This window comes from Anser brachyrhynchus (genome assembly GCF_964034855.1).
Source record: "Anser brachyrhynchus genome assembly, chromosome: 36".
Lineage (NCBI taxonomy): Eukaryota > Metazoa > Chordata > Aves > Anseriformes > Anatidae > Anser > Anser brachyrhynchus.
In genome coordinates this window covers 1-21,460 of record NC_137729.1, presented here as the reverse complement: position 1 = coordinate 21,460, position 21,460 = coordinate 1, and the positions used below count along the sequence as shown (strand labels likewise).

Genomic DNA, 21,460 nt, shown 5'->3' with positions numbered 1-21,460 from the left:
CGCCGCCTCCGCGCTGCCCCTATGGAAACGGGAACATTTATTGAGCCGATACAAAAACCCCCCAGAATCGTTAAAAGTCGCCAACGGCCCCCAAAACCAACCCCTCCCCCCCCCCCCAGAAAAAGGGTCACGGGGACGGCGCAGCCCCCCCCCCCCATGCACTTTTGGGGGGGGGGCTCCCAGTGCTCCCAGTACACGCCCCCAAGCCAAACTGGTGCGATTCCCCCCCCGGCCCCAAAACGGCCCCAAATCCGGGGGGGGGGGACGCTAAGAGTCGTAATCTTCATCCTCCTCCTCCTCCTCCGGGGCGCGGGGGGGGCCTGGAGCCGGCGGGAGCCCCCCTGGAAGCCCCCCCGGGAGCCCTGGGACCGGGGGGGGGCCCAGCGGTGCGAAGGGCACCCCGGGGCTGCGGGAAGGGGGTGTCAGGGGGGGGGCTGGCGGCCCCAAAAAGGGACCTCAGTGTCCCCGCGTGTCCCCCCCCAGCCCTAAAAGAGCCCTGCATCCCCCCCCCCGACCCCAAAAGGGAGTCCAGCATCCCAGTGTCACCCCCCCCAAAAAATCCCAATCCCATTGTGTGCCCCCCACCCCAAAATAATTTGGGGTTCCCAATGTCCCTGCCCCCCCCCCACCCCAAAGGGACCCTGCCATCACCCCCCACCCTAAAAAGCACCCCAAAATCCAGGTGCCCCCCGCCACCCCCCCCCACCACCCAAAAAGAAACCCCCGTGCCCCCCACCCTAAAAAGGTCCCCAGCGTCCTGGTGACCCCCCAAAGGGACCCAGGTGTCGTCCCCCCCCCCCCCCCAGATACCCCAAATGTCATCCCCCCCCTTGGTACCTGGCGAAATTGAGGGGGGGCCGTGCGGGGGGGGGCTGCGGGGTCTCCTCCTCTGCGTCGCTGTCACTGTCCTCCGAGTCCTCCTTTTTTTTTTGGGGGGGGGGGGGGACGGGGACACAAGGGTCACAGCAAGGGGATGCGTCCCTGCCCCCCCCCCTCCGAACCCAAAAACCCAGGTCCCCCTCCCCTATAACCCTCCTGGGGTCCCAGCGCCCCTCAAATGGGTCCCAGCGCCCCCCCCAGGGGTCCCAGCACCCCCCCCGGGGGTGTCCCCCCCCGCCATGTCCCCACCTCCTGCTCCGAGTCCGTCCCCGACTGTTTGGGGTCTTTGCCCTTGGCTCCGGGACCCCCGTTCTTCCGCCCCGTACCCGGGCGCCGGCCTCTGCGGGGGGGGGGGGGAAGGGCGGGGGGGGTCACCAACACCCCCGTTAGGGTCACCGACGTCCAGGCAGCCCCCCTACCCTAAAATCCCCCCGGGCCCCCCCCCCAGAATCCCCCTGAGACCCCCCAAATCCCCCCAGACCCCACTGTCTGAGTTAAGGAGCCCCCAGCCCCCCCCCCCCCAAATCCCCCACAAGCCCCCCCAGTGCCCAAGGACCCTCTCCACAGCCCCCCCCCCCCCAAATCCAGGACCCCCAAATTTAGGGCTGAGACCCCACAACCCGCCAGTGATGCGCCCCCCCCCCCACTGGAACTCCCAGACCCCAAGGGACCCCAGCACCCAGGATTTAGGGGACCACCCCCCACAAGAATTTAGGGCCCCCCCAAGGACTTAGGCCCCCCCCCAAGAATTTAGGGGGCACCTCAAAGGATTTAGGGACCTCCCCAAGGATTTAAGGGACCCCCAGGGATTTAGGGACACCCCCAGGGATTTGGGGGACCCCCCGAAGGACTTAGGGACCCCCCCCCCCAAGGATTTAGGGGGCACCCCAAAGGATTTAGGGGACCCTCCAGGATTTACGGGGACACCCCCCCCCCAAGAATTTAGGGCCCCCCCGAAGACTTAGGGACCTCCCCTGAAGGACTTAGGGGGCACCCCAAAGGATTTAGGGGACCCTCAAGGATTTACGGGACACCCCCCCACAAGAATTTAGGGCCCCCCAAGGACTTAGGAACTCCCCCCCAAGAACTTAGGAAGCACCCCAAAGGATTTAGGGGACCCGCAGGGATTTAGGGACCCCCCAAGGATTTAGGGAACCCCCCCCAGGACTTACGGGGCACCCCCAAGGATTTAAGGACCCCCCATCCAAGAATTTAGGGACCCTTCCCACGACTTAGGAACCCCCCCAAGGATTTAGGGGGCACCCCAAAGGATTTAGGAGACCCCCCCGGGATTTAGGGAGCCCCCCTCCGTAGGATTTAGGGGTCACCCCAAAGGATTTACGGACTTTTCCCAGGACTTAGGAACGCCCCCAAGGATTTAGGGGACCCCCAGGGATTTAGGGGACCCCCCCAGGGATTTAGGAACCCCCCCCTAGGATTTAGGGGGCACCCCAAAGGATTTAGGGGACCCCCAGGGATTTGGGGGACCCCCCCAGGGATTTGGGGGACCCCCACCAGGATTTGGGGGACCCTCCAGGATTTAGGGGACACCCCCAAGGACTTAGGGACGCCCCCCCCAAGAATTTAGGGGGCACCCCAAAGGATTTAGGGGACCCCCAGGGATTTAGGGACCCCCCCAAGGATTTAGGGACCCCCCCCCAAGGGATTTGGGGGACCCCCCCGGGGATCTGGGGGACCCCCCCGTACCTGCGGGGCGCCCGCTCGCCCTCGCCGTGGGGCTCGTCGCCCTCGCCCTGCATGTCGGGCACGGCGGCCACCAGGTCCTTGAGGAAGTCGAACTGCTGCTCCAGCTCGATGCACTGCTTCCTGGGGGCGGGGCCTCAGCAGGACACGCCCCCAAACGGGGGGGGGGGGCGCGCACAAGCCCCGCCCCCCGCCCCAGGCCACACCCCCCCGGCAACAAGCCCCGCCTCCCGCCCCCCCTGACCCGCAGGGGCTGGGGGGGGGAGTGGGGAAACTGAGGCACGGGGCAGGGGGGGAAGGGGACGGGAGCGCTGGGTGTCAGCAGCACCGGCACCCAGGGGACCTTGGGGACACCTCAATGGCACCCTGAGGACACCTCAATGGCACCCTGGGGATGTTGGGGACACGTTCTCGGCACCCAGAGGACCTTGGGGACACCTCAACAGCACCCTGGGGACATTGGGGACACGTTCTCGGCACCCAGGGGACCTTGGGGACACCTCAACAGCACCCTGGGGACACCTCAATGGCACCCTGGGGACCTTAGGGACATCGCCCCAGCACCCTGGGGACCCTGGGGACACCTCCTTAGCACCCAGGAGACCTTGGGGACACGTTCTCAGCACGCTGGGGACCTTGGGAACACCTCAACGGCACCCAGGGGACCTTGGGGACACCTCAACGGCACCCAGGGGACCTTGGGGACATGTCCTCGGCACCCTGGGGACCTTGGGGACACCTCAAGAGCACCCTGGGGACACCTCAATGGCACCCAGGGGACACTGGGGACACCTCAATGACACCCAGGGGACCTTGGGGACACCTCAACGGCACCCAGGGGACCTTGGGGACATGTCCTCGGCACCCTGGGGACCTTGGGGACACGACCTCGGCACCCTGGGGACACCTCAAGGGCACCCTGGGGACGTTGGGGACACCTCAAGGGCACCCAGGGGACCTTGGGGACGCATCCTTGGCACCCTGGGGACACCTCAATGGCACCCTGGGGACCTTGGGGACATCTCCCCAGCACCCTGGGGACACCTCAACAGCACCCAAGGGACCTTGAGAACATGTCCCCAGCACCCAGGGGACCTCGGTGACACCTCCCCGGCCCCCTGAGGACCACAGAGAGACCTCAACAGCACCCAGGGGACCCCAGGGACACCCAGGGGACCTTGGGGACACCCAGGGGACCCCAGGGACACCCAGGGGACCTTGGGGACATGTCCCCATCACCCAGGGGACCTCAGGGACCCCAAGGGGACCTCGGGGACATGTCCCAAGCACCCAGGGGACCTCGGGGACACCCAGGGGACCCCAGGGACACCCAAGGGACCTCGGGGACATGTCCCCAATACCCAGGGGACCTCGGGGACACCTCCCTGGCCCCCCGAGGGCCACAGAGAGACCTCAACAACACCCAGGGGACCTCGGGGACACCCAGGGACACCCAGGGGACCCCGGGGACATCCAGGGGACACCCATGGAACCCCAGGGGCCCTTGGGGACAGCCCGGGGACCTTGGGGACACTCACAGGTGCGAGGTGGTCATGGTCTTGGCATTGCGGGACTGGGTGACGTGGCACGCCTTGCGCAGCAGCGACTCCAGGAAGAGCTCCAGCGCCCGCGCTGCCCCGCTAAGGACCCCAAAAAGGGGACATGGGGGGACACGGGGGACACGGGGGGACAGGGCCACCTCCCACCCGCACCCCCGGGGGGGTCCCGGTGGCCTGGGGGTGGCCTGTCCCATGGGTGGGGGGGAATGGGGATGGGAAGGGGACCGAGACGGGACACTGCTGGGCAAAGAGGGGACGGGGGTGGGGGTGGCACCATGGGGGACAGGGAGGGGACAGGGAGGGCACACGATGGGGGCACAGTGGGGACATGGAGGGGACACCATTGGGGCACAATGGGGACGGGGAGGGGACACAATGGGGACACAACAGGGACACGGACGGGACTCAGTGGGGACACCATGGGGACAGGGAGGGGACAAGGAGGGGACACCATGGGGACACCACGGGGATCGGGAGGGGACACTGTGGGGACAGGGAGGGGACTCAATGGGGACACCGTGGGGACACCACGGGGATCGGGAGGGGACACTGTGGGGACAGGGAGGGGACTCAATGGGGACACCACGGGGACGGGGAGGGGACATGATGGGGGCACAGTGGGGACACGGAGGGGACACAAGGGGGACATGGAGGAGACGCCATGGGGACATGGAAGGGGACACAACAGGGATGAGAAAGGGACACAGAGGGGACGCAACGGGGACACGGAGAGGACGTGGAGGGGACACAATGGGGACATCATGGGGACACGTTGGGGACAAAGAAGGAACATGGAGGGGGCTCAATGGGGACACCATGGGTGTGGGGAGGGGACTCAGTGGGGACACCACAGGGATGGGGAGGGGACACCACGGGGACAGGGAGGGGACTCAATGGGGACACCACAGGGACAGGGAGGAGACTCAGTGGGGACACCGTGGGGACGAGGAGGGGACTCAATAGGGACACCACGGGCATGGGGAGGGGACACCATGGGGACAGGGAGGGGACACCGTGGGGACACCACGGGGATGGAGAGGGGACACCGTGGGGACAAGGAGGGGACAAGGAGGGGACACCGTGGGGACACCACGGGGATGGGGAGGGGACACCGTGGGGACAAGGAGGGGACAAGGAGGGGACACTGTGGAGACACCACGGGGATGGGGAGGGGACTCAATGGGGACACCATGGGGACGGGGAGGGGACACCGTGGGGTCACCGTGGGGACCCCGAGGGGACCGTGGAGGATACAGATGATGACGGGGACGGCGGCCGCCACCTTCCCGATCTCCTCGTCCGTCTGCATGATCTTCTTGATCCGCGCCTGGGGACCGCAGGGGACACTGAGGCACGGCCCCGCCCCCCGAGCCAGGCCCCGCCCCCCCGAGCCAGGCCCCGCCCCCCAAACACAGTGCCCCTCCCCTCCCCAAGGCAAGAAGCCCACACCCAGTGGGCCAGGCCCCGCCTCCCGGAAAACCACGCCCCCCGCCCCACCCGCCGCCGAGGAAACCACGCCCCGCCCCCTCCGGCCAGGCCCCGCCCACCGGACCACACCCCCTCCTCCGAAGCCACGCCCCTCCCGAGGCCTGTTGCTAGGGGCCCACCTGTCCGCTCCCCCCCCCCGTTGCCATGGCACCCCGTTGCCGTGACGCCCGGTTGCCACGGAGACCCGTTGCCATGGCAACCGCCCTCCCCGCTTCCTCCAGGCCCCGCTTCCCCTCCCGGAGCCGGTTCCGGGCCCGGAGCCCACCACAGCGACGCCGGGACCACCTCAGGGCCCCGGTCCTCCCCTCCCAGCCCCGGTTCCCCCCCCCTCAGGACCCCGGTTCCCCCTTCAGGACCCCGGTTCCCCCCTCAAGGCCCCGGGACGCCCCTCAAAGCCCCGGTTCCCCCCCTTCCAGGCCCCGTTCCCGGCCCGGTTCCCGGTTCCCGGCCCCGCTGACCGGCGGGAAGCGCGCGTTGTATTTCTTCTTCTTGCTCGGCATCGCCGCCGCTTGCCGCCGCCGCCGCCCCGCCCCCCGCCGGGCCCCGGCCCCGCTGGGCCCCGCTGGGCCGCTCCCGCTCCCACCGCCGGGCCCCGCTCCGCTGCGGCCTGCGCGCCCCGCCCCTTCCGCCGTTAGCCCCGCCCCTTCCGGCGCCGGGCGTTAGGCCGTTCTCCCCTCAGCGGCGAAGCCACGCCCCCTAGCAACGAACCCCTCCAGCAAGCCACGCCCCCTCCTCTTAGACCACGCCCCCTCGCGGCGGCACGCCCATCACTCAGACCACGCCCCCTCCCTCAGAGCCCGCCCCCCCGCTGTCAATCAAGCGAGCCCGGCGCTGGCATTGGGCCGTTTATTTCGGGGAGGGGAGGGGTTAAAAAGGGGCGGGGGGGGGGGTCGGGGGGTTTTGGGGTCCCCCCCCCGCCCTAAGGCACTTTTTAGAGAGGGGAGGGGCCGTGCTCGCGCGGGGGAGGGGCGGCCCCCCCCCGGGGCTCTCCCAGTGAGCCCCAGTGGCCTCCCAGTAGCTCCCAGTTCCAGCCCAGTCAGGCCCAGTAGCTCCCAGTTACCCCCAGCAGCCCAGCAGCTCCCAGTTACCCCCAGCAGCTCCCAGTTGCCCTCTAGCCCCCCCCCAGTTGCCCCCAGTAGCCCTTGAAGCTGCTCCAGTCCCTCCCAGTAACACTTTAAGCCCCCCCCAGTTGCTCCCAGTAACCTGTCAAGCCCCCCCGCTTACTCCCAGTGACTCCCAGCAGTCAAGGCCCCCCAGTAGCTCCCAGTAGCCCTTTAACCTCCTACCAGTTGCTCCAAGTAGCCCTCTAAGCACCCCCAGTTCCTCCCAGTAACACTTTAACCCCCATCCCAGTTGCTCCCATATCCCTCTAAGTCCCTCCAGTAGCTCCCAGTAGCCCTTTAAGCCCCCCAGTTCCTCCCAGTAGCCCTTGAAGCTGCTCCAGTCCCTCCCAGTAACACTTTAAGCCCCCCCCAGTTGCTACCAGTAACCAGTCAAGGCCCCCCAGTTGCTCCCAGTATCCCTTTAAGCCCCCCCCAGCAGCCCTTTAACCCCCTCCCAGTTGCTCCCAGTGATTCCCAGTTGCCCCCAGCCGCCCTTCACCCCCCCCCCAGCTGCTCCCCGCACCCCCCCCCGCCCTCCCAGTCCCTCCCAGTGCCTCCCAGTTAGGTGGAAGGGAACTGGCTGAGGAAGGCGCTGAAGTCCAGGTCCCCCAGGGAGGGCAGCGAGTCCTCGGCGGGCGGGGGGGGCCCCCCCAAATCCGGGGGGGGGGGCAGATCCGGGGGGGGCGCCCCCCCGGGGGGGGCCGGGGGGGGCTGGCTCTGCACCAGCCGGGTGATGGCTTCGGGGTAGGACAGCAGCATGGCGGGGGGGGCGCCCCCCCCGACGGAGGGGGGGTCCCCGAAACCCGCTGGGAGGGGGGGGAGCTCCCCGAACCCCCCGCCCCCGGCGGCGGCGCCGGTGCCGGGGGGGGGCTCGGGGGGGCCCAGCAGGCGCTGGAGCTCGGCGGCGTCGATGGTGTCGAAGGGGGGGTCGTCCAGCAGCGCCCCTAAATCCAGGGGGGGGGGGCGCCCCCCCCGGATCGGGGCCGCCCCCGCCCCCCATTTCGGCGCCGGGGGCTGGGGGGGGGCCCGGCCCCCCCTCGTCGAACTGCAGCTGCAGCAGGGCCTCGGCCAGGGGCTCCGGGGCTGCGGCGGGGGGGGGCACCCCGAAAGGGAAGAGGGGGGCGGGGGCGGCCCCCAGCGGGGGGAGAGCTGGGGGGGCAAGGGGGGGGGGCATAAGTATGGGGGGGGGGGGGCTCGGATGTGCCCCCCCATCTCTTTTTGACCCCCCCCCCCCACTCCTTTGCCCCCCCAGGACTCCCATTTCCACCCCCAGACCCCCCCCTTTGCCCCCCCACCCCATATCCACCCTCAGACCCCCCCCTTTGCCCCCCCCATATCCACCCCCAGACCCCCCCTTTGCCCCCCCTATTTACCCCCCCACCCCATATCCACCCCCAGCCCCCCCTTTGCCCCGCCCATTTACCCCCCCCATATCCACCCCCAGACCCCCCTTTGCCCCCCCATATCCACCCCCAGACCCCCCCCTTTGCCCCCCCATTAAATCCCCTCATTTGCCCCCCGCAGCCCCCCCCGTTTCTGCCCCCATACCCCCCCTTTGCTGCCCCCAAACCCCATTAGCCCCCCCCATTTACCCCCCCCCCAAAACTCACCCATGCTGGGGGGGGGCTGGGGGGCCTGGGGGGGCCGGGAGGGCACGGCGATGCGCCGGGGGGGCCGCGGCTCCGAGGGCTCCAGGCCTTTTGGGGGGGGGGGGGCGGACAGGAGGGGTGTCAGCAACAGCGTCAGGACCCCAAATAGCCCCGAGAACCCAATACCCCCCCAGGAACCCCCAAAACCCGCCAGGACCCCAAATACCCCCCCAGAAACAACATCCCCCCCCCGACCCCAAATACCCCCCAGGAACCCCAAATGCCCCCCCAGTACCCCAAAACACAGCCCCGGACCCCAAATACCTCCCCTGTAACCCCAAAACACCCCCAGGACCACCCCCCACCCAGGACCCCAAACACCCCCCGAGGAACCCCAAAACACCCCCTAGGACCCCAAATACCCCCCCCGGACTCCCAAATGACCCCCAGGACCCCAAATACCCCCCCAACACCACAAATACCCCCCCAACAGCACAAATACCCCATAAAGTAACCCCAATAACCCCCTTGACACCCCAAGCCCCCCCCAAGACCCCCATAGCCCCCTGTAGGTACCCCAACACCCCCCAAAAACCCCATTAACCGCCCCGGCGCCTCCAACACCGCCTTAGCACCCCAAATACCCCCCTTCGCACCCCAAATCCCCCCCACGGTGGGGGAGGGACCCAGATTTGCCCCCCCCCGAAGACCCCAATTCCCCCCCAGGGACCCCATAAAGGGCTGTGGGACCCCCACCCCATATATCCCCCCCCCACCCCGGGACCCCACAACCTGGCAGCGGCGCCCGCTGGACGAAGGCGCGGAACGTCTCCCGCGTGCGCTTGCGCTTCTCCTCGATGCACTGCAGGTCCCCTGCGCCCAGTCCCCACCAGTACGTCCCAGTAAGAACCAGTCACCACCCCCACGACCCCCACGACCCCCTCCCCCACCCCCAAAAACAAGCCCTGGTGACCCCCGAAATCCCGGTGACCCCAAATGTATCTATGACCCCAAATGCACCAATGACCCCAAATGGGGCGCTGATGCTCCCAGCAACAACCAGTTGCTCTCTCAGTAGCTCCCAGTAAGCCCCAGTCACACCAGTAAAACCAAGAGAGGGGCAGGGGGGTCCCCAAAGGGTCCCCAAAGAGCTGGGGGGGGGGCTGGAGACCTCCCTGGGAACCCCATAACCACATTGGGGACCCCTTGGGGACCCCATAACCACGTTGGGGACCCCTTGGGGACACCAGGGTTGGGTTGAAGACCCCACAACCATGTTGGGGACCCCATAACCACGGTGGGGACCCCCTCGGGGACATCAGGGTTGGGCTGAAGACCCCATAACCACATTGGGGACCCCTTGGGGACCCCACAACCATGGTGGGGAACCCTTGGGGACATCAGGGTTGGGTTGAGGACCCCATAACCACACTGGGGACCCCATAACCATGTTGGGGACCCTTTGGAGGCCCCATAACCACATTGGGGCCACCACCACCACCTTGAGGACCCTTTGGGGACCCCAGAACCATATTGGGGTCACCACCACCACCTTGGGGACCCTATAGGGACCCCATAACCACGTTGGGGCCACCAACCACCACAACCGCGTCACCAAACCCTTAAATCCCACCCGACGCCCCCGTTGGCGACCGCGCTGTTGGGTTGGGGTGGGCTATGGGGTGTAGGGTGGGTATAGGGCGTAGGGTGGGTGTAGGGTGGGTATAGGGCGTAGGGTGGGTATAGGGTGGGTGTAGGATTGATATAGGATGTAGGATGGGTGTAGGATGGGTGTAGAGTGCGTATAGAGTGGGTTTAGGACGTATAGTGGGTATAGGATGTAGGGTGGGTGTAGGGTGTAGAGTGGGTATAGCGTGTAGGGTGTAGAATGGATATAGGACGTAGGGTGGGTGTAGGGTGGGTATAGGGTGTAGAATGGATGTAGGGTAGGTGTAGGGTGGGTGTAGGGTGGGTGTAGGGTGTGTATAGGATGTAGTGTGGGTGTAGGGTGGATATAGGGTAGAGACTGGGTATAGGGTAGGTGTAGGTTGGGTATAGGGTGTGTACAGGATGTAGTGCAGGTGTAGGGTGCATATAGGGTGTAGGGTGGGTGTAGGGTGGGTATATAGTGTGTATAGGGTGTAGGGTGGGTGTAGGGTGGATATGGGATGTAGGGTTGGGTATAGAGTGTATGGGGTGTATAAGATGTAGGGTGGATATAGGGTGTAGGGTGGATAGACGGTGTAGAGTGTACATAGGATGTAGAATAAGTATAGGATGTAATGATATAAAACGGGTATAGGATGCGAGGTGGATATAGGGTGTACAATGGGTATAGAATGTAGGGTGGATATAACGTGTAAAATGAATATGGAATGTAGGAAGGATATAGGGCGTAGTATGGGTATAGGGTGTAGAGTGGATATAGGATGCAGGCTGGGTACAGGCGTAGGATGGGTATAGAGTGTAGGGTGGATATAGGACGTAGGGTGGGTATAGGGTGTAGGATGGGTATAGGATGTAGGGTGGGTATAGGGCGTAGGCTGGGTATAGGTTGTACGATGGCTATACAGTGTAGGGTGGGTATAGAGTGTAGGGTGGATATAGGACGTAGGGTGGGTATAGGGTGTAGGGTGGGTATAGGGTGTAGGACTGGTATAGGATGTAGGGTGGATATAGCGTGTACGCTGGGTATGGTGTGTAGGCTGGGTATAGGGTGCAGGGTGTAGTATGGGTATAGAGTATATGATGAATATAAGATGTAGGGTGAATATAAGGTGTAGGGTGGATATAGGGTGTAGGATGGGTATAGGATATAGGGTGGATATAGGGTGTAGGGTGGATATAGGGTGTAGGGTGGGGATAGGATGTAGGGTGGATATAGGGTGTAGGGTGGATATAGGGCGTAGGGTGGGTATAGGGTGTAGGATTGGTATAGGATGTAGGGTGGATATAGCGTGTACGCTGGGTATAGGATGGAGGGTGGGTATACGGTGTAAAATGGGTATAGGACGTAGGGTGGGTATAGGGTGTAAGGTGTAGGATGTAGGGTGGATATAGGGCGTAGATTGGTTATAGGGTGTAGGATCAGTATAGGATGTAGGGTGGATATAGCGTGTATGCTGGGTATGGGGTGTAGGGTGGGTATAGGGTGCAGGGTGTAGTATGGGTATACAGTATAGAATGAATATAGGAAGTAGGGTGAATATAAGGTGTAGGGTGGATATAGGGTGTAGAATGGGTATAGGATATAGGGTGGATATAGGGTGTAGGGTGGATATAGGGTGTAGGGTGGGGATAGGATGTAGGGTGGATATAGGGTGTAGGGTGGATATAGGGTGTAGGGTGGGTATAGGGTGTAGGATTGGTATAGGATGTAGGGTGGATATAGCGTGTAGGCTGGGTATAGGATGGAGGGCGGGTATAGGGTGTAAAATGGGTATAGGACATAGGGTGGGTATAGGGTGTAGGGTGTAGGGTGGAGATAGGGCGTAGAGTGGGTATAGGGTGTAGGATCGGTATAGGATGTAGAGTGGATATAGTGTTTATGCTAGGTATGGGATGTAGGGTGGTATAGGGTGCAGGATGTAGTATGGGTATACAGTATAAGATGAATATACGATGTAGGGTAAATATGGGGTGTAGGGTGGATATGGGATATAGAGTGGATATAGGGTGCAGGGTGGATATAGGGTGTAGGGTGGATACAGGGTGTAGGGTGAATATAGGGTGTGGGATGAGTATAGAGTGTAGGGTGTGTATTGGGTGTAGTATGGGTATAGAGTATAGGCTGGATATAGGATGTAGGGCGAATATACGATGTAGGACGGATATAGCGTGTAGGGCGGGCACAGGGCGGGCGTAGGGAGCATATAGGATCCGGGGCTCGCGGGGGGGGGGGGCGCCGTACCCTGGTGCGGGAGGTAGCGGAAGTCGAGGGGGGGGGGAGCGCTGGCGGTCGGAGGGGCGCTGCAGCTGCATGCGCACGGTGACGGGCTGGCGCAGCGCGCGCTCGCGGAAGGGCGGCGTGCGGAAGACGATGGCCACCTGCCGGTGCACGTCGGCCGCCGCGAAGCTGCCCTTGGCCTCCCAGCCCTCGGCGCGGAACAGCACCTCGATGTCCTCTGCGGGGCGACAGCGGGGTTTTCCTGGGGTGCTTATAGGGTTTGGGGGCTCGCGGGGGGGGGTTTGGTTTTTTAACATTTTTTAATACGTATTTTTGTCAGTCTTGGGGGTTTCTTTGAGGGTTTTGGGGTATTTTGGGGGGGGTTGTTTTTTTTAAGGGGGGGTTTGGGGGTGTTGTTTTAAGGGTTTGGGGGTTTTCTTATAGGGTTTGGGGATTTTCAGGGGGATTTGTTTTTTTTTTATCTTTTTTTTTAATTAATTTTTGTAAGTTTTGGGGTTTTCTTCGAGGGTTTTGGGGCATTCTGTTTTTTTTTTTTTGGGGGGTGATTTGGGGGTATTATTTTTAGGGTTTTGGGGTTTTCTTATAGGGTTTTGGGATTTACGGGGGGGATTTGTTTTCTTTTTACATTTTTTTAAATTTATTTTTGTAAGTGTTGGGGTTTTGGGGTATTTTGGGGGTGTGTGTTTTTTTAGGAGGGTTTGGGGGTATTGTTTTTAGGATTTTGGGGTTTTCTTATAGGGTTTTGGGATTTTCAGGGGGTTTTGTTTTTTTAACATTTTTTTAATATGTACTTTTGTAAGTTCTAGGGTTTTCTTTGAGGGTTTTGGTTTTTTTTGGGGGGGGGAGGGTTGGGGGTCTTGTTTTTAGGGTTTTTGGATTTTCTTATAGGGTTTTGGGGTTTTCGGGGATATATATTTTTTAATTTTTTTAAATATATTTTTGTAAGTTTTGGGGTTTCCTTCTAGTGTTTTGGGTTATTTGGGAGGGTTTTTTTTTTTTTAGGGGGAGGTTGAGGGTTTTGGTTTTAGGGTTTGGGGCTTTTCTTTTAGGATTTTTTTTTTTTAGGGTTTCACTTAATTTTTTTTGGGGGGGGGATGGTTTTGGCTTGTTTGGGGGTTTTGTTTTTAGGATTTTGGGGTCTTTTTTAGGGTTTTGTGGTTTCCTTTTAGGGTTTTGGGTTTTTTTTGGTGGTTTTTTGGCTTTTTTTGGGGGGGTGAGGTTTTATTTTTAGGGTTTTGGGGGCTATTTCGTGGGGAACTTTGGAGTTTTATTTCAGTTTGGGGTTTACTTTTTTTTTTTTTTAAGGGTTTTGGGCTTGTTTTTTGTTTGGGGGGTGGGCATACCGACCTTTCTGGACCTTGTCGCAGAGCAGGAAGATCTCGTCGCCCCCCCGGCAGCTCCCCGAGTTGCGGTTCACCCGGCAGATGCGCAGCTCGGCCGTGCTGGGGGCACCTGGGGACAGGGGGAGGATTTGGGGTGACGTGGGGTGACACGGGGTCACACAGGGTCACATGGGGGTCACACAGATTTGTATAGGGTGACACGAGGACGTGGGGAGTTATGCGGGGTGATATGGGGTCATGGAGGGTAGCGCGGGGGTTATAGGGTGATATGGGGTCACGCAGGGTGGCATGGGGGGCACACGGGGTCATATAGAGTGATATGAGGTCACGCAGGGTGATATGGGGTCACACAGGGTCACATGGGGTCGTATAGGGTGATGTGGGGTCACACAGGTCATATAGGGTGATATAGGGTCATGCAGGGTCACATAGGGTGATATGGGGTCACATAGGGTCACATGGGGTCATATAGGGTGATATAGGGTCACGCAGGGTCACATAGGGTCATATAGGGTGATATGGGGTCACACAGGGTCACATGGGGTCATATAGGGTGTTATGGGGTCGCACAGGGTCACATGAGGTCATATAGGGTGTTACAGGGTCACGCAGGGTGGCAGGGGGGTCACATGCGAAGCCTCGCACGGCTTTAGCACGTTTTGGTCTGTTTTAGCGCGTTTTTGGCACGTTTTCGTCTCCCAACAAAAAAGTGAAACATTTTAAGATGTTTTTGGCACCTAACGTGCTTTTTAGCATGTTTTTGGCATGTTTTGGTGTCACAGCAAAACTCTGACGTATTCTAACATACTTCTGGCATAATTTAGCATGTTTTTATCATGCATTTAGCATGTTTTTAGCATGTTTTACTGTCTTAATAAAATTTTCATGTGTTTCAATGCGTTCTAGGCGTGACCTAGTGTGCTCTTGGTGTGTTTTAGCGTATTTTGGGCATGTTTTTGGTGTGTTTTTGACATATTTTAACACCTCAACAAAACTTTCACGTTTATTAGTACGTTCTTGGCATGACAGCATGTTTTTTGGTGGCATGTTTTGGCATGCTTTGGGCACGTTTTAGCATCTCAGCAGAATTTTCATGTATTTTAGTATGTTATTGGCATGACCTAACATGTTTTTGTCATGTTTTAAGCATGTTTTCTGCATGTTTCAGTGTCTCAGCAGAAATTTTAACGTATTTTAGTATGTTCTTGGCATGACCTAACATGTTTTTGTCATGTTTTGTCATGTTTTGGGCATGTTTTCTGCACGTTTTAGTGTCTCAGCAGAAATTTTCATGTATTTTGGTATGTTCTTGGCATGACTTAACATGTTTTTGTCATGTTTTGTCATGTTTCAGGCATGTTTTCTGCATGTTTCAGTGTCTCAGCAGAATTTTTATGTATTTTTGTATGTTCTTGGCATGACCTAACGTGATTTTGTCATGTTTTGGCTTTTTTTGGTGTGTTTTGGCATGTTTTGATGCGTCTTGGCATGTTTTTGGCCTGTTCTGGGTGTGTTTTTGCATATTTTTGGCACGTTTTTGCATATTTTCGGCATGTTTTTGGCGTGTTTTCGGTGCGGGACTCACGGTTATCGTAGATGGGCTGGGAGAGGACGGGGGGCAGCGGGTGCAGCCCCCCCGGGCCGCGCACCCACACCTGGAAGCAGAGCCGCACCGCGCTCAGGTCGTACTCGCCACCGCGCTCCTCCGCCGGCACTGCCGCGCACCAGTAAGAACCAGTCACCACCAGTAACCACCAGTCACCCCTGCCGCTGTCCACCTGGCTGCTGGCTGAGCCCTCCCAGTGCTCCCAGTAACCTCTCGGGGCTTCCAGTAAGCTCCCAGTAAGCTCCCACAGTTCCCAGTAACCTCCCACTGCTCCCAGTAAGCTCCTAGTGCTCCTACTGATCCCTCCTAGTCCTCCCAGTAACCTCCCAGTAACTCCCAGTACCCTCAGCACCCCTCCCAGTAACCCTTAGTATACCTCCCAGTGCTTCCCAGTAGCCCCCATAGCTTCCCGGAACTGTCAGCACCACTATCAGTAACCCCCAGTATAGCTCCCAGTGCTTCCCAGTAGCCCCCAATGCCTCCCAGTAACCCCCAGCACCCTCAGAACCCCTCCCAGTAACCCCCAGTATACCTCCCAGTGCTTCCCAGTAGCCCCCGATGCCCCCCAGACCACCCCAGCAACCCCCAGCTCCCCACCAACCCCCCGCCCAGTAACTCCCAGCGCCTCCCAGTAACCTCCCCAGCGCCTCCCAGTGCTCACAGTACCGTTGAAGGGGTTGTTGTTGGTGCGGATGCGCTCGGCCACGGCTGCCTCCAGCTCTCGTTTCTTCACGCACTGGATGCCCAGATTCTGGAAACTGCCCAGGAGCTCAGCACGACACCCCCCCCCCCCCATACACCCTCCCCCAAAATTTTAGGACCCCCCCAATTCCCCAGGGACTCCCCAACCCCCCTGGGACATCCCCAAGACCCCAGAACCCCCCCCCCCCCAAAAAAAAAACCCTCAGGGATCCCTTCAAGACTCTGAAATTCCTCCAAGAACCCCTGGGACCCTCCCATTACCTGCGACCCCCCCATTACCTGCGACCCCCCCCCAAAATTGAGACCCCCCCAAAAAATTGGGTCCCCTCCCCAAACCCCAAGAATCCCCCAGACCCCTGGGATCCCCCCAGAACCCTGGAGACCCCCCAGAACCCCCCCAAATCACCTTGGACCCCCTAGATCTCCCCATCACCCCTTACCTGTAGCCCCCCCCAAATCCCAGAACCCCCCCAAATCCTGGGGGACGCCCCCCCCAACCCCATTACCTCCGCCTTTAGACCCCCCACTCCCCCACAAGTCCCCCCCAAAAAACCCTAAAGACCCCTGCGCCCCCCCCAAACCCCCCCCAAACCCAACAGGGGACCCCCAGAGATGGCTTTTGGGGGGGGGGGGTCCCCCGGTTCGGGGGTGGGTTCCTCGTTTTAGGGTGGGGTTCCCCGGTTTGGGGGGGGTTCCCAGTTTGGGGGGGAGTCCCCGGTTTGGGGGGGGGTCCCGTGGCCCCCCCTACCTGTGGACGCTGCGCTCGGGGGCCAGCTCGGCCTCGTAGAAGCCGTCGTGGCAGTCGCGCCCCACCAGCTCGTGGGGGTGGGGGCGGTGGGGGGGGTCCTTGGTCACCAGCGACACCCGCACGCGGCCCGGGCCCCGGTAGTTGTTCACCTGTGGGGGGGGGGGGGGGGCACGTTGGGAGGTTACTGGGAGGGACTGGGAGGGTGCTGGAGGGGGTCTGGGGGGTGCTGGGGGGTTGCTGGGGGGGATTGGGGGGTTACCGGGGGGCTATTGGGTGGATTGGGGCTCTGGGGGTGTACTGGGGGGTACTGGGGAGTTACTGGGAGGGCATTGGGGGGTTACTGGGGTGTATTGGGGGTTACTGGGGGGGTAGTGGGGTGTATGGGGGGTACTGGGGGGCTATTGGGATGGATTGGGGGGTTACTTGGGGGGCTACTGGGGTGTACTGGGAGGTACTGGGGGTTACTGGAGGGTGCTGGGAGGCTATTGGTGGGTACTGGGCAGTTACTGGGGGCCTACTGGGGTGGATTGGGGGCTCTGGGGGTGTACTGGGAGGTTACTGGGGGGTACTTGGGAGTTACTGGGAGGGCATTGGGGGGTTACCCCAGGAGGGACACTGGGGTGGGATCAGGGGGGGATTCCCAGCTCCTAACGGCCTGTACTGGTCTGTACTGGTCTGTACTGGTCTGTACTGGGGACTCACGCGGATGGTGGGGTGGGTGCGGGTGCTGTCGGTGCTGTGCTCCCCGGGGATGCTCCCGGCCGAGCGCCCCTCGCACTTGTAGCGGAAGCGCATCCCCCGCTGCTTCGGCTGCTCCAGGATCTCCACCGAGGGGGCGCCCCCCCCCACCTCTACCCGGGGCGGGGGGGGGGCAACGCGTCACCCCCCGGGACCCCCCCTCAAACCTCAAGGGACCCCCCCCCCAAACCCCAGAGATCCCCCCCAAAAACCCTCAGGGACCCCCCCGATTCCCCCCCCAGAGACCCCAAAACCCAACTGGGGACCCCCCCAAAAATCCCCCCCCTGAGGCCCCCCCCCTCCCAAAATCCCCCCCCAGGGACCCCAATTTCTCCCCCCCCACCATGAGACCCCCCCCCAGGGACCCCAATTTCCCCTGGGACCCCAAATTCCCCCCCCAAAGCCCCCCTCCCCACAGGGACCCCCAATCCCCCCCCCAAAGATCCCCCCCCAAAGGCCCCCCAAACCCCCCAGAGACCCCATTTCCCCCAGAGACCCCCCCCAAAGCCCCCTCCCACCTCCCCCGGGACCCCCCCAAACCCCTGGGACCCCCCCCCAACCCCCGTGACCCCCCCCCAAGACCCCCCCCACCCCAAATTCCCCTGGGACCCCCCCAAAAAAGCCGCCCCCCCCCCCCCCCCCCAAGCTCACCCTGCTGGCCCCAGTCCGGCTGCAGGAAGAACGGCAGATCTGGGGGGGGGGGGGGGGGGGGAGGGAGTGGGCGGGGCTTCGTGAGGGGCGGGGCCCAAACCCCACACCCTCATTGGACGAGGCGCGGTGACCCCGCCCCCGCCCAGTTACGCTTCCGCCCCGTTAACCCTGGAACCTACTGAGGGCGCCCCCAAGAAGCCCAATTTGCCCCCGTTAACCCTAAAACCTACTGATTCCGCCCCCAAATCCACCCCCGACACCCCGTTAACCCTGGAACCTACTGATTACACCCCAAAACCATCCCAAACCCCCCCATGTTAACCCTGGAACCCACTGATTACGCCCCAAAACCACCCCAAACCCCCCCATGTTAACCCTGGAACCTACTGATGACGCCCCAAAACCACCCCAAACCCCCCCATGTTAACCCTGGAACCTACTGATTACGCCCCAAAACCACCCCAAACCCCTCTGTTAACCCTAGAACCTACTGACGACACCCTAAAGCCCCCCCCAAACCCCCCGTTAACCCTGAAACCTACTGACGACGCCCCCAAATATCCCGTTATCCCTGGAACCTACTGATTACGTCCCAAAATCACCCCACAACTCCTCTGTTAACCCTGGAACCTACTGATTATATCCCAAAATCACCCCCAAATATCCCATTATCCCTGGAACCTACTGATTACACCCCAAAATCACCCCTAAATATCCCTTAACCCTGGAACCTACTGATTACACCCCAAAACCACCCCAAACCCCTCTGGTAACCCTGGAACCTACTGACAACACCCTAAGACCACCCTAAAACCACCCCAACCCCCCCCCCCCCATTAATCCTGGAACCTACTGATTATGCCCCAAAACCACCCCAAGCCCCCCCCCCGTTAACCCTGGAGCCTACTGACGATGCCCCCAAATATCCCGTTATCCCTGGAACCTACTGATTACACCCCAAAACCACCCAAAAACCCCTCTGTTAACCCTAGAACCTACTGGTTATGCCCCAAAACCACCCCAAATCCCTCTGTTAACCCTAGAACCTACTGACGACACCCTAAACCCCCCCCCAAAACCCCCCGTTAACCCTGAAACGTACTGACGACGCCCCCAAATATCCCGTCATCCTTGGAACCTACTGATTACACCCCAAAATCAGCCCCAAATATCCCCTTAACCCTGTAACCTTCTGATTACACCCCAAAACCACCCCAAACCCCTCTGGTAACCCTGGAACCTACTGTCAACACCTTAAAAGTCCCCCAACCCCCCCCCCCCATTAACTCTGGAACCTACTGATTACGCCCCAAAACCCCCCCAACCCCCCCCCCCCCCCGTTAACCCTGAAACCTACTGACGATGCCCCCAAATATCCCGTTATCCCTGGAACCTACTGATTACATTCCAAAATCACCCCCAATCCCAATTAACCCTGGAACCTACTGATGACGCCCCCAAGCCACCCCCGAACCCCACCGTTAACCATGGAACCTACTGATTAAGCCCCCAAACCCCCCAACACCCACCATCTTAACCCTGGAACCTAATGTATATGCCCCAAAACCATCCCAAACCCCTCTGTTAACCCTAGAACCTACTGACGACACCCTAAAACCCCCCAAACCCCCCGTTAACCCTGAAACCTACTGACGACGCCCCCAAATATCCTGTTATCCCTAGAACCTACTGATTACACCCCAAAATCAGCCCCAAATATCCCGTTATCCTTGGAACCTACTGATTGCACCCCAAAACCACCCCCAAATATCCCCTTTACCCTGGAACCTACTGATTACACCACAAAACCACCCCAAAACCCCTCTGTTAACCCTGGAACCTACTGTCGACGCCCCAAGTATCCCATTATCCCTGGAAGCTACTGATTACACCCCAAAACCACCCCAGAACCCCTCTGTTATCCCTGGAACCTACTGATTACATTCCAAAATCACCCCCAATCCCCAATTAACCCTGGAACCAACTGATGACCCCCCCAAACCACCCCCAAACCCCACCGTTAACCCTGGAACCTACTGATTAAGCCCCAAACCCCCCAAAACCCACCATCTTAACCCTGGAACCTACTGATGACGCCCCAAAACCACCCCAAATCCCTCTGTTAACCCTAGAACCTACTGATGACACCCTAAACCCCCCCCAAAACCCCCCGTTAACCCTGAAACCTACTGACGACACCCCCAAATACCCTGTTAACCCTGGAACCTACTGATTACACCCCAAAATCAGCCCCAAATATCCCGTTATCCCTGGAACCTACTGATTACACCCCAAAACCATCCCAAACCCCTCTGTTAACCCTAGAACCTACTGACGACACTCTAAACCCCCCCCAAAGCCCCCCGTTAACCCTGAAACCTACTGACGACGCCCCCAAATAGCCCGTTAACCCTGGAACCTACTGATTACACCCCAAAATCAGCCCCAAATATCCCGTTATCCCTAGAACCTACTGATTACGCCCCCAAACCATCCCCCCCCCCCCGTTAACCCTGGAGCCTACTGACGGGCCCCCAAATGACGTCACCGGGGTTCTCCTCCTTCCCCCCCGTGACGTCACGCCTCCCGGGGCACTCCCCCATCCCCCCCCCGGGGAGGGGGGGCCATCCCCCCCCCGGGGAGGGGGGGGGGGCGCTCACCGGTCTCCATGACGACGGCCGGGAAGGGGGGGGGAGGGGCGGGGGGGGCCGGGGCGGGGGCGGGGCGGGGCCGGACGCGATTGCGATCGCGGCTCCGCCGCCGCCGCCGGTGCCGCGCGGCCGCTCCCGGAAGTGGTGCCGCCCCCACGTGACCCGGAAACGTTTCTCTAGCCCAACCGGAAGGGGCGGGGCTTCCCCCCCCCTCCAGCCAGAGGCCCGGAAGCGGCGGCCGGCACCCGGAAGCGGCGGCCGGGAGATGGCGGAGGCGGTGAGCGGGGCGCGGGGGGGTGCTGGGAAGGGGCGGGGGGGGAACCGGGGAGGGTCCCGGGGGAGGGTTTCGGGGGGGTCCCGGGGCTCTCCGGGCACCCCCCCCCGGTGACGGCGGCCCCTTTAGGCCGAGGTGTCGGAGGGCTGCCGCCTGCCCGTGCTGCGCCGCAACCAGGACAACGAGGACGAGTGGCGTGAGCGGGGCGGGGCTTCCGGGAGGGGGCGGGGCTTCAGGGAGTGGGCGGGGCATCCGGGAGGGGGGGCGGGGTTTAAGGGAGGGGCGGGGTTTGGGGAGGGGCAGGACGCGAAGGGAGGGGCTGGGGGCTGGAGAGGGAGTGGGCGGGGCTTGGGAGAGGGGGCGGGGCTTGGAGGGAGTGGGCGGGGCTTGGGGAAAGGGGCAGGGCAGGGCCCTGGAAGGGGAGGGCTGGGAAAGGAGGGGCTTGGAGGGGGTGGGCGGGGCTTGGAGGGAATGGGCGGGGCTTGGAGGAGTGGGGGCCGACGGCCCCTCCCCCCTAG

The 21,460-nt window shown here is 61.5% G+C and overlaps 2 protein-coding genes across 2 annotated transcripts; both read right to left on the bottom strand.

Moving 5' to 3' along the window:
• Positions 1-20: 20 nt before the first annotated feature.
• DRAP1 (DR1 associated protein 1) lies at positions 21-6,261 on the bottom strand. The gene is made up of 7 exons (XM_080571702.1): positions 6,089-6,261; positions 5,397-5,469; positions 4,122-4,215; positions 2,587-2,706; positions 1,129-1,219; positions 838-920; positions 21-406 (listed from the first exon to the last, which is right to left on the bottom strand). The coding sequence occupies exons 1-7, from the start codon at positions 6,128-6,130 to the stop codon at positions 268-270; spliced, it is 642 nt and encodes a 213-aa protein (XP_080427828.1). The 5' UTR covers positions 6,131-6,261; the 3' UTR covers positions 21-267.
• A 916-nt stretch (positions 6,262-7,177) lies between these two features.
• LOC308184561 (transcription factor p65-like) lies at positions 7,178-20,826 on the bottom strand. The gene is given in 13 exon segments (XM_080571742.1): positions 7,178-7,696; positions 7,698-7,882; positions 8,344-8,430; positions 9,115-9,195; positions 12,233-12,266; positions 12,268-12,446; positions 13,577-13,681; positions 15,158-15,286; positions 15,845-15,936; positions 16,629-16,777; positions 17,331-17,479; positions 18,018-18,056; positions 20,678-20,826. Coding segments are annotated over 13 exon segments (1,641 nt in total). The 5' UTR covers positions 20,688-20,826; the 3' UTR covers positions 7,178-7,294.
• Between the last annotated feature and the right edge of the window lie 634 nt (positions 20,827-21,460).